This window comes from Pagrus pagrus (assembly GCF_965226575.1).
Source record: "Pagrus pagrus genome assembly, chromosome: 2".
Lineage (NCBI taxonomy): Eukaryota > Metazoa > Chordata > Actinopteri > Spariformes > Sparidae > Pagrus > Pagrus pagrus.
The window spans coordinates 24,168,929-24,181,754 of NC_140186.1; the positions used below are offsets into that span (position 1 = coordinate 24,168,929).

General features: G+C 42.1%; 1 protein-coding gene across 1 annotated transcript in view; it reads right to left on the reverse strand.

Moving 5' to 3' along the window:
• Positions 1–248: 248 nt before the first annotated feature.
• The window catches only part of LOC311250352 (complement C3-like), a gene marked incomplete at both ends in the record, with an annotated part of 30,543 nt that continues 17,965 nt past the window's right edge, over positions 249–12,826 (reverse strand). The window contains 8 exons of the mRNA XM_084341993.1: positions 249–310; positions 2,489–2,591; positions 3,035–3,124; positions 3,705–3,795; positions 4,198–4,246; positions 4,425–4,506; positions 8,976–9,038; positions 9,212–9,348. Of these exons, the coding sequence (XP_084198119.1) occupies positions 249–310; positions 2,489–2,591; positions 3,035–3,124; positions 3,705–3,795; positions 4,198–4,246; positions 4,425–4,506; positions 8,976–9,038; positions 9,212–9,348 (677 nt within the window). The remainder of the gene's footprint in view (positions 311–2,488; positions 2,592–3,034; positions 3,125–3,704; positions 3,796–4,197; positions 4,247–4,424; positions 4,507–8,975; positions 9,039–9,211; positions 9,349–12,826) is intronic.

Here is a 12,826-nt window from a genome sequence, read left to right on the forward strand (position 1 = left end):
ATGTGGACATTAGATAGCCGATGCTGAGCTAAACATGTTTCCTAACTGTCCATGGGCACTGAGGTTAACTTTCACATTGGCAAGGGAATGTCCTATCTGGGTGTGTTTTCAGGTACTTCAGGCAAACACTGCATTTAGCGATTCTGTTGTTTGCGCCTTGTGTGTAGTTCCTATAGGCATAGCTCATAAAAAACAGGAGAGCAGCAGTAGTGGTAGTGCTCGCTGGCATAGTGTATCTTTGTGTACGTTTACGCATGAGGGAAGCTGTGTCTCAATTCATCCAGGATGCGGCCCCTGAATTGAGACACAGCTGGAATGACATTTAGAGTCCGAGTCGAGTCTCAAGTCTTTTGAGGGCGATTCTCAAGTCAAGTCTCAAGTCACTGAGGGTGCGACTTAAGTGTTAAGCTTCTGTATATGTTGTTTGTGCTATGCCATCTTTTCCTGGGGTTGCTATGATCACTGAAACATCTGAAAAAGGTCCGTTAAACCCCCCGTGATGATTCGGGCCGTCAGGTTCTGTCTATCATGCCACAGGATTGGTTTGGAGAATGGAAAGAGGAAGTGGAAGTGGAAACTGATCCTGTGGCCTTGTTCATTAATCTTGAATGAATTGATCTCCTGAGTCAGTCAAGAATCAATCAGTCATGTAACTCAGACTACGGAGATTAAGACTCAGATGTCGTCTGTTGTTTTCCTTTAAAACAAATGTATGTTTAGACTGTTGAGGTCATCATGTTTACCTTCAGCACATATGCATTCATCATTTCTACAGAGCCGCAGTAGCTGTCCATTTCTCCTCTCTGAGCGGTAGAATTTCACACACGGTCTCTCTGCAACAGGGAAGAAAGACATTTGAAAAATATTTTTGCATTGATTATTCACAGCATCATCCGTACATGTACATTAATATCTTAAAATGTGTCCTAAATGTATCCTTATTTCATTTTCAGCAAGGAATAAATTGTTGAGCTGTATTACCAGAGGAAGCTGAGAACACACACTGACTTTCATGGCCTTGGTGAACAATTGCTCATTGCACACTTGAATATGTGAGGGGCTGTGTTCAAGCTAGAAAGGGGTCGTATGTTGCTCTTTACCCCAGGGTGGATATTTCACTTCACTGTTAAACTAAACTGCATAGTGAAAGATAAATAACTTCAGGGCTGAACCAGCATGTTAAAAGACACAACTGCTCAGTACCAATATTTTTTGTCCACACACAAGATTCAACCCTGAGGTAGTCATGCCCCTTCCAGTGAACCCCCATAGGACTTTATTACAGGAAAAAAAAATATGTACAGTAGTGAATGAAGAGAGACGAATCATTTTGATCCTACTTGTGCCATGAATTACACAAATGATGTTTGTCGAATTTAAAAGATAATTTTCCAACTCAATAAAATTGCAGTTTGGCAGAAAACTAATGAAATATAAGACTGTGAAAATACATAATTACACAGACATTACAATGACTAGACAGCCAACCGATGTGTTAGTGACATCATCTCATTAAATGCCCACCACAAAAACCCCATAACTCAACCCTTGTAGAGTCCGTCCCGTATATTAGCTAACTCACAAAACTGAATAACTCTCTTTCACAAAACTAGTTGTCAATATGGGCAGATTTATTTGTTAATACTTTTTCTGTGCTGAAGCGGTGTCCATGTTGGTGTTAGTGGCGTGTGTTGAGGGAGACGATGCAGTTTACTGAGCGGTTTAACACAAAACAAAATGATATTTACTACCTTTATAACAAACAGCGACTTAATTGACTTGAAAAATGACAATTCAAACAGGATTAAAAATGTATTTGTCTCTACCCATTGACTACTGTCATTTTTTATATGTATATAAAATAAGGTCCCATGAGGTCCACTGGAAGGGGCGTGACTTCTGTAGGCAGAAAAAATGCAGTCATAACTGTAAATGTGAAACATCTTTCAGCCCAGTCACCAGGATAACATTTTAGTAGTCATATTTCCTGCACCTATTTTAGGCTACGTGTTGTATTGGCATTTTCACAAAACGTGTCACATCACGTTCGCATAACATGTTAATTAACTGGTTTTCATGTCAAGGTGGAGGGGACGTGGAAGATTTCTGACGAGGAACTGCAGTTTTTCAACACTTGTTAACGTGACACCACTGGATAGTTTTAAGGAGAACTCGTGACACCGTGTTTGTGGAAACAAAGAAAGGGATATTTTTGGTTGTGTTGGTTGGGTCATTTGCAGCTGGGTCTGTGGTGAAAAAAAACAAAAAAAAACGGGTGACTTTGACGCGACATGAGACATCTACAGCTGTGTTTGTGACGACCAAAATACTGCTTTGTTTTAACCCAAACCAAGTGTGTTTTGTGCTTAAACCTAACCATAAACCTCCGTCCTACAAGATTGTTTTTTAAAAGGCACAGACAAATGAAATATTTTGAGGTTCTGGCATGAGTGTTTGTTAAAATACAGTATATCTGTAGGAGACTCACGTTCATAGTATTCATAGACAGACACAGCAGCTGGTTGTAAGACGCCCACTTTAAACCTCTGATGGATCCTAAATGTGATCTCTTCTGGTCGTGTGTGAGAAACCTGCAGAGATGTCCAACAAGGGTACAGTATGTGTGTGTGAGAGAGAGAAACACAATTTAATTTAATCTGTTTTTGGCCATTAAATACGCATACAAAATAGCAGACCTTGCTGCTGACAGGTGACGTGTTGAACGTAGTTCCAATGTAATTTGTTAACAGTGAAGTCAGGATGTTGGCTCTAGGAGCCACATTGCTCCAAATTTTCTAAATGTCTCTTTGTGAGCACCATACAACAAGAAAATGTGTTAGTTGTTATTTAGTAATTTGGGTGAACTGACAAATAAGATAACCAAAAGAGCCCTCTACAGGTGTGAGAAGCACCACTTGGCCAGCGTCAAGAAATTCATACAATCTCAAACGCTCTTGTCAATAAAACTTAATGGACTTTGAATTTGAAAAGAGTAACAAGAGAGAAAAGGGGACAGAGGGAAAAAAAGTGTTACTTTGTCCAGGTAGATGATGAGAGAGCCTCGTTCTGACAGGAGAGTGTTCATCTCATATTTTGCAATGATGGGGTCACGTCCTTTGGACAGCTACACACACACACACACACACGCACATACACGCACGCACGCGCACACACACACACACACACACAAATGAACAAGCAGTTTATAAGTCAGATTTACTGGTGAGCTGACAAAGTCATGTGTTATTGTATTTCCACTATATTTTCAAAGTAACTAATTACTATACTGAATAATAATATCAGTAATAATTAAATACTTAAATTTAAATGGTCTTGTTATCTTGCAAAAAAATACTGGAGAATATCAGATTCCCCAGATGTTCAGGCAATCCGAGCTTGCTTTTCATCAAATTGACTTTAATATCTGGAATGTAAATTTAAGGAATGTAATTATTTATCAGCTGTAACAATGCTTGGCTAACATGATATAGTACTGTATTGCATCCAGCATCGTATGGGTCTTTTGATGAAAAATCCTACAATACAATCTTAACGTTGTATTGCCCTGCAACAGAAAAGCTAAAATTGTGCATTAATACATTTTAAAAAATAACATAAAGGTTCCTCAGTACAAATAAAATATGTTTTAAGATTTAGACTGTTGTCTGATCCTGGGTATTTTTCATGTTTGTGTAAGCTCTTACTAAGTTCAGGTCATTTGTGTTAACGGTGAAGCCAGTTAACAAGCCAATATCCAAGACTGACATGGTTGCATCGCGCTGGTTGTCCTTATACCTGTGCAGAAAAAGAACAGGATAATTTAAATTATTTTATATAAATCAAGTGAGAAAAAAGCAAAGCCCTTAATGTTTTCAAATATCATTTTGAACTATGCAGGGTGAGATCGAACTGCAAAAAGTGGAGATAGCAGTAATGTGCAACAATTCACAGGGTGCCCCCATGTACATTAAAATGTTGTGAAAGTCCCCCCTTTGATCCCCCTGTGGTAGCTAGAAACATGGTAAGTGCCCTCTCAGGTACCTTTCCAGTTCACTATTAATGTAATACGACATTTATAGTGTCGTAATACACTTTTTTTTGCCCCTGCCCCTCAAACATTCCGAGTCCGTCACTGAATGGCTCTCTAAAAAAATGTCACTGTAACACTTGTCAGTGTTAAGTCTTCACTGTACTTACAAGACCTCTATTCTCAGCCTGTATATCGTCTCATCTTCAGTGATTTCATCTGCAGAAGCAAAACATTTGATCAGCATTTACTTTGTGTTTCTCCTAAGAAAAATAATTGGCTGAGGAAAAAACAAACAAACCAAACAGACAAAAACAGAGCAAGCATTACTACTACTGCTTAAATGAAAACCAACTGCAAACAGAAAGACAGGAAGAGCCAGAGGGCACCAAATTACCTGGGAGGAGCTGCACTGACAAGTTAAACTTCTGACATTCACTCTCCATTTGTGTAGGCAGAGCGTAGTACAGGGACACCATCTGTCATAGAGATAAAAGTGCATCTTAAAGCAGTGAGTTACCATCAGGGCCTCAGAGAGGGTTGGAGGAAAATTCCAAATCAAATTTTGTAAAAATCAAAAATTTTTATTTGTATTTATATTCTCAAAATCATTACGAGCCACAACAGCGTCATGACCTCACCTGACCACTGATTGCTCATCTACTAATGTAGTAATGACAAAAAGTCATTGTTCAGAACGTCTACATGTTGACAGGCATCGGAGCTGATGTGATCCCATCACAATATGGCCTTATTTAAAATCTAAATGTTTCAAGTCAAAATAAAAGTCAAAATGGACCCTCCAAACACCACCACAATTAGTAACTCCCAATCCTTCTCGATCACTCATATATAGATATTGTAGACTATTCTAGGTTGACTACAGGTGTTTGCCTTATGGCTTTGTCCATTTTGAATCTGATGAAGACACAGTAGTGTGGAATGTCTGTCTGATGTTTTAAAAGCTGAACATGAATCAATGTGTGGACCTCAGACTCTTACTTCGGCAAGTTATTATGTAAAACATATGTTATTATGTCAGGGAGCTCTGTGAACGCTGGGTTTTACTTTACTTGCAGATAATTCTAAACAAGGCAACTGTCTCGAGTGAAATTCAAACTAAAAATGACATTTCACCTCTAAGAGGGGGGATTTAATACATAAAATCACCAGCTCAAAGACTTGAGGGAAGCTATTGGTGCAGCTGCTGCTAGGATCAAGAGGAGAGGGTATACCACTGATTGTTGGTGGTACAATTTTAAAGTTGGGGTTTGTGAGATTGGAGAAACCAGCAAGAACAAGCTACATTTTAAAAGTATCCAACTTAGAAAGATCCTAACCCTTCCCTTCAAGCCAGAGCCCCTCCTCCAGAACTCCACCGACACCGACTGCCACACTGGCCAGCTGGGAGATATTAGTGAGTGGCTAGTTCACAAATTTCCTCAATCTCTCCCAGCTTTTGTAGTCAAAAAAATACATAAATTACCAACTCAGTTACTGCTCAGTGTTGTGGGTTTGTGATTTATGTAGACTGGGTGAGCTGCTGAACCCGTCTTTTGCTGCAGCAGCGGCTCTGTTTTTTACTGAGCCCCAGACATGACATGGTCAAAAAAGAATTAAATTGTGGCCACAATATAGCCAGAACGTGCACACGAAATACTAATTTGTAATAAATGCGGGATAACAACATATTGACTAGAAAAGAATAAGAAAAGACACTCACCTTAAGGACATCATGTAGGCTATTGCAGTTTCTAGAGAAGGTGCGCTCGATTTGCTTACCCAGCTGTCCAGGAATGATATTAATATTATTAATTAGTATTTCGTGCGCACATTATACCTACTTCGTGGTCACAAATTAGTATTTCGTGGCCAAGAATTAGTATTTTGTAGCCACGAATTTGTATTTTGTGACTACTATATTATTAATTAGTATTAGTATTAATTAGTATTTCGTGCGCACATTATACCTACTTCATGGTCACAAATTAGTATTTCGTGGCCATGAATTAGTATTTCGTACGCACTCTATACTTATTTCGTGGCCACGAATTAGTATTTCGTGGCCACAATTTAGTATTTTGTGGCCATGAATTAGTATTTTGTGCGCACGTTGTAGCTATATTGTGGCCACAATTACATTTTTTTTTGACCATGTCATGTCTGGGGCTCCGTAGTTTTTGGCTCAGGGGCTGAGTGCTCCGTGCAACTAGGTTAGCTGCTGAACGACAGCCTCAGGGACTGTGTACTGTGAGTGCAGCAGATCTTTGTCATTGCTAACCATATCCAGCGACCTTGTGTTTCACTTACATTTCAGAAAACACCTTACTTTATCATTATGAACCTAAACAACAAACATGGTTATTGTTAGTACGCACCGCTGTCAACTAGTGTGTTAGTATTGGGAAGTTTTGGCTGGACTTTCCGTGCCAGTCTTGTGTAGGCCCCGGAAGATGCCGCTCAGCCTTACTTCCCATCTGGCCCGGTGGCCACTTGCGGTATTGCAGCGAAAAATGTACCCCATGGACATTATTAAAGAAACATCTGTGAAATTGTTGACATGACATCAAGTATCGCAAAAAAGGTTGACTATGACTTTTTGATCCATGGAGGTTTTTTATTTGTAAAACTTTCAATAGATAGAGGCTTAAAAATCTGTGACGTCATTACAATGTAAAGTCTATGGGCTGAGCGGGAACTTGTGGAGGGGGGCAGCGGGGGACACTCTACAGCGTATATTCAATGGGCTGCAAAACCAGGAAGTAAGTGCATACACCAGGGAACCTTTTTTGGCATATGTGCTAGGCAAGCAATTCTCATTTGTTTGAAAGAGGGCCATCTTTGCATCTGGTATCTAGTTCTTTTATATAAATCTATGGCCTTGTGCGACTAGCTCACTAATAGCTTTAGAAATATATCCGTCTTCAGTCTTCAGTCATGCACAATGAGTGCACAGGCAGAGTTAGTGCAGGCAGGCAGGTTAGTAGAAAGAAAGGTATCCTGTCTAACAGGCACGTGCACACATAGGGCCCAAGGGGTGCTTGAGCCCCTGCCCTTTTTGCCTCGTATTAAAAAGTGCCCTTTGTGTGTGTTTTTTTAATGAATAAATAAATTCCTGTTGTGCATAGGGATGTAAAAAAAACAGCGGTATAAAAACGCCACGGTTATCTACCGTACGCATTTCCTTGTAATACGGTGTTGTGTGTGTGTGTTGAACCTAAAGCCGCCTCTCTGTCCGCTGTGGCTCCGCTCTGTCTCTCACAGAGGGGCGAGAGAGACAGCGAGAGAGAGAGAGAGAGAGCTTGAGGTTGAGACAGAGATGCACTTTCTCATACAATGTAAAACATTCAACGAAACGAGGAACATCTATTTTGATAAGTTCAATTTGGTAATCTCAGAGTTCAAAGAGCTAAACGACACATCAAAATTGAAAATGCTCCTGGGAGAAGGAGACAGGGCATATCTTGCTGCCCAATATGTGTCAACATGCCACAACCTGATGGACAGTGAGTGACCGACACACGCACACACACACACACACTGTATATACTGTATATATAATTAATGTAAATCAATCTTGGTGTTGTGTTAGTGTTGTTATTTGTTATGTTCTGTCCGATATTTGGACAGATGCTTTGGCAACATTGTTGTTAAACTTTCATGCAAATAAAGCCCCTTTAAATTTGAATTTGAGAGCGTGAGAGAGAGAGAGAGAGAGAAGCCGCTGCCTCGTCGAGAACTCCACCACGCTCATAGATGAGATGTGACAGTGGAGCGACTTGAACCTTTGTGAGTTATAAATCCATTGACATAACTTCCTTGTGGGGGCTAACAAGTCGCCTTCCACTTATTCAACGTGCTTAAATATGAGTCATATTTCAGAAAAGCGCCCATTTGTGCTTGTTAAGCTAACTGCTTGTTAATAAGGGTTAAGAATAATCTAATATGACAGCTGTCTGTGCAGGCTGTTTATCTTGCCACAAATCTTAAACATCTTCCAGATATTGAGTTTATTGTGACTTTGCTGTTGTAAACATTGCTGTTCCTGCTAACATTCACAGTAGCAGTCACAGTAGTAATTTCTTGGTTTTGTCACATTTTTAGATGTGTAGCCTGTATTTCTAGTTTGCACTTGCCCTCCCATGATTTTCTTTTTGTTATGTAAGCTGTGTTAATGTGCAACCTGCTGTAAGGGAGGAAGGAGAGACACTGATTTTCACATTTAAGTTTTTTCCATTATTTATTTTTGTAGTTTTTTTCAATGTTCAATGTTTCACTGTTCAATGTTAAAGTCTTTATCTTCAACAATAAATAGCCTAATATTACACCAGTGTTTTATTGCTTTTTAGAATTGCAGCTGAATTGCATGTCTTCCAAACCTCAGTATTATGATAATGTGAATAAACTCATGTTGACAATAATTTGTTGACACAAAAGAAATGGCAATTGCATATCACTCACAGCTACACAGGATACACAGCTAAGTAGTTAGCTTAGTACTTTGTTTATTAATTTTACATTAATCTACATATTGTGTTATTAAGGCCTGAAAAAAAATTTGGCGCGCGCTGTGCCCTTTACTGACTTTGAGCCTCTGCCACTCTATAATCATGTGCACGTCCCTGCTATCTAATGATTTCATATGGGCCAAACAACATAATTGGATCAGCTTATTAGAGGCCTGCTACAGCCACAGATACTATATTTTTTTTTTGTTTTTTGTTTGTCAGAGCTTTGCTTTAATGATCCTAGCTTAAACAACTGACCTTTGACAAAAAAATTCAACTGGTTAAATGACAGCACTGCATAATCTTTTGCAACATTAAGACATTGGAAAGTCATATTGTGGAAAAAATTCTAATTCACAATTTTAAAAAAATGGCATTTATGAAACAATGCAAACCAGATGATAATAAATTAATGTCAAATAAAAAAATGTGTTACTTACTGTCACCGTTGCTTCTCCACTTCCCATGGCCGTCAGCTTTACATCCTTATTTATACCATTGAACTGTTGAGATTTAAAATGTGTGTCACATGTTTCAAACAAACACCTACATACACATGCAAGAGTAAACAATCAGTAGGAATCATGTCTGTGATTACTAGATCATTACGAACGCACAGACTGACTTTGTAGCTCAAAGTGTGTGTGTGTGTGTGTGTGTGTGTGTGTGTTCTCACTTTAGATGTTCTCGTGGTGTTGCGGTTTTCACTGTTGAAGTTATACTTGTTAGGCCTTGACGTCTGTGGCAACAGGATGTCCACATACAGATTATACTCTTGTTCTTTCTCTACCAGTGCACTGATTGGCTCTCTTCCTGAGTGGATACAGACAGAGCCCCTCGTCAAGATGATCATTTGCAACTTTTGACACAGACATCTTTAGCAACAACTATGATGTGAAAAGACAATTTACAGGCACTCTCTCACTATATTCCCAACTATATACTTTTTGGCTAGGATGGCGCCGCGTGAGTGGCAGCCTGTTACAGCAGCTCTCGCTCACCTTTGAGCTTTTTCTTCTTTTTATATTTCTTTCTGTACTTTTTATCTGCTTTTAATCACTTCTTCTTGGAGCTCTTTTTACAGGCAGTATGAAGACCAGAGTTGCTTTTATCGCTCTGGTCATATTACTGCTCTTTTTGCTGTTCCGCAGTGTCCGGGGAAACCGTACGCGGCCCTATTGTTTACAGTAGGGATCAGCTGTTGGCCCTCAGTAGTGCCGTGGTGCCGCTGCACGAGCGGCCCGATGTCCCGCGTGAGCTGAAGAGGAGGAGGCGCGGGTGCCGTGCCGGAGCTGCTCACCATAGCAGGAGGAGATGCTACAGACCCGTCCTCCCGTCTGTCATCATGGGGAATGTGAGATCTCTCCCCAGCAAGATGGACAAGCTAACGGCACTGACCCGGCATCAGAGGGACTACCGTGAGAGCAGTATCATGGTGTTCACTGAGACGTGGCTCACGGCGCAGACCCCGGACAGGGACGCTAATGTGGATGGTTTTCAACTGCTGCGGGCGGACAGGACGGTGGAGAGCGGTTAGAAGAAAGGAGGAGGGCTGGCTGTGTTTGTTAATGACAGATGGTGTAACTCTGGGCACATCACTGTTAAAGCACAAGTCTGCAGTAAGGACATTGAACTTTTAGCAGTTAGCATGAGGCCGTACTACCTCCCGAGGGAGTTTACACAGGTGATCGTATTTGCTGTGTATATCCCCCCTCTGCTAATGCTGATGCAGCTTGTGATGTTCTCCACTCAGTCACAAGCTCACTGTAGACACAGCACCCACAGGCCCTCTGCCTGATCTCTGGGGACTTCAATGACGCCTCTCTGTCCTCCACCCTGCCCACATTCACACAATATGTCACCTGCCACACCAGAGTCAATAAAACACTGGACTTATTTTATGCCAATAGCAAGGGGGCATACAACTCATCCCCCCTCCCTCCCCTGGGAAGATCTGACCACAACCTGGTGCATCTCCTGCCTGTTTACACGCCCCTTGTTAACAGGCAACCAGTGGAAACCAGTTAAGGCATGGACTGAGGAATCAGAAGAGGCTCTGAGGGACTGTTTTGACTCAACTGTGTGGGAAGAACTGTGCATTTCTCATGGGAAAGACATCGACAGTTTAACAGGCTGCATAACGGACTACATAAACTTCTGTGTGGATAACACTGTACCCACCAGGACTGTACGGTGTTTTTCAAACAACAAACCCTGGATTAATCCTGACATAGAGGCTCTCTTCATGGAGAAAAAGAGGGCCTTTAGGTCAGGCAACAAGGAGGAGCTGAAGACTGTGCAGAAGGAAGAAGGAAGGAAGAAGAGGAAGAAGATCAGAGAGGGGAAGAACAGCTACAGGAGGAAGATGGAGGTCCAGCTGCAGCAGAGTAACATCAGTGGAGTCTGGAAAAGCCTTAAAACAATCTCAGGGCAGAGGAAACCAGACTCCCAGGCTGCAGGGGATCAGACGTGGGTGATTGACCTGAACCTATTCTTCAATAGGTTTGACCAGACACCCAGCCCAGTCATCTCTGCTGCCCCCCACCTCTTCTACCCCCCGTTTCCTGCCTAATTCTCCCTTTCCACTGCATTCAGCTTGCAGACCCCCCCCCCTCTGTTCCCCTTGACATTCACCCGCCTCCCCCACCCGACACTCAGCCCCCCTGCTCCAATCTGCCCCTCTCCACTATCCAGGTGAGAAACAAACTGAGGAAGATGAAGGCAAAGAAGGCTATGGGTCCAGACGGGATCAGCTCCAGGCTCCTCAAGTCCCGTGCAGACAAGATGTGCAGGATTGTGGAGTACCTCTTCAACATGAGCCTGAAGCTGGGAAAAGTGCCACTGCTGTGGAAAACCTCCTGCGTGGTACCAGTACCAAAGACCCCTCACCCTAAGGACTTCAACAGCTACAGACCAGTTGCTCTCACTTCACACCTGATGAAGACCCAGGAGCGGCTGGTCCTTGTCCATCTCCGCCCTCTAGTGGGTCCTTTTATGGACCCACTCCAGTTTGCCTACCAGCCTGGCATCGGAGTGGACGACGCCATCATCTTCCTCCTGGACAGATCACTGTCTCACCTGGAAACCTGGAAGCACTGTGAGGATCATGTTCTTTGATTTCTCCAGTGCTTTCAACACCATACAGCCTGCACTTCTGGGGGACAAGCTGCTGGGGGATCCTCGACTACCTCACCAATCGGCCACAGTATGTGAGGACTCGGGACTGTGTGTCGGACACGGTCGTCTGCAGTACAGGGGCCCCGCAGGGAACAGTCCTGGCCCCTTTCCTATTCACCCTGTACACTGCAGACTTCTCCCACCAATCACCCCACCGCCATCTACAAAAGTTCTCTGACGACTCTGCTATTCGGCCTCATCAGGGACGGGGATAACAGAGACACAGACAACCCTGCACACAGGTGAACATCCAGGGAACGGACATTGAGATGATGACATGACATCTTACAAGTACCAGGGAGTTCACCTGAACAATAAACTGGACTGGACTGATCACACTGCAGCAACCAAGAAAGGTCAGAGCAGACTCCATCTGCTGAGGAAGCTCAGGTCCTTTGGAGTGCAGGTGGCACTCCTGACTTCTTTCTATGACTCTGTGGTGGCATCAGCCATTTTCTATGGAGTAGTCTGCTGGAGCAGCAGCATCTTGGCAGCAGGCAGGAAGAGACTTGACAAACTTATCAAGAAGGCCAGCTCCATCCCGGGATGCCCGCTTGACCCAGTGCAGGTGGTGGGAGAGAGCAGGATGATGGATAAGCTGTCATCGCTGCTGGTGAAGGAGTCCCACCCCCTGCAGGTCACTTTCACAGCACTGGGCAGCTCCTTCAGCGATAGACTGATGAAGTGTGTGAAGGAGAGGTATCGCAGGTCCTTCCTTCCTCCTGCTGTTAGACTGTACAACCAGCACTGCTCCCAGTAGACCTCACATGTGTACTATGCCATAAAAAACTCTACACATATCCATATACATGTTGGTTCGCACTAACTGGACAATTTTTAATACCCATATTTATTATTTGTAAATAAAAATACACTGCCCATACTGTGTATAATTACACTGTTCATATTGTAAATATTATGTATATACGAGTCTATTCTATTTCTTATCTTTTTATTTTATTATATTGTTTATTTTTTATTTTTATTATTGTCTATTGTGATATTCCTGACAGTTGGCTGCTGTAACAAAGAAATTTCCCCATTTGCGGGACAAATAAAGGAATTCTGATTCTGATAACATAATAGGATCTTTTATCATGCCAGCGTGAAGTCA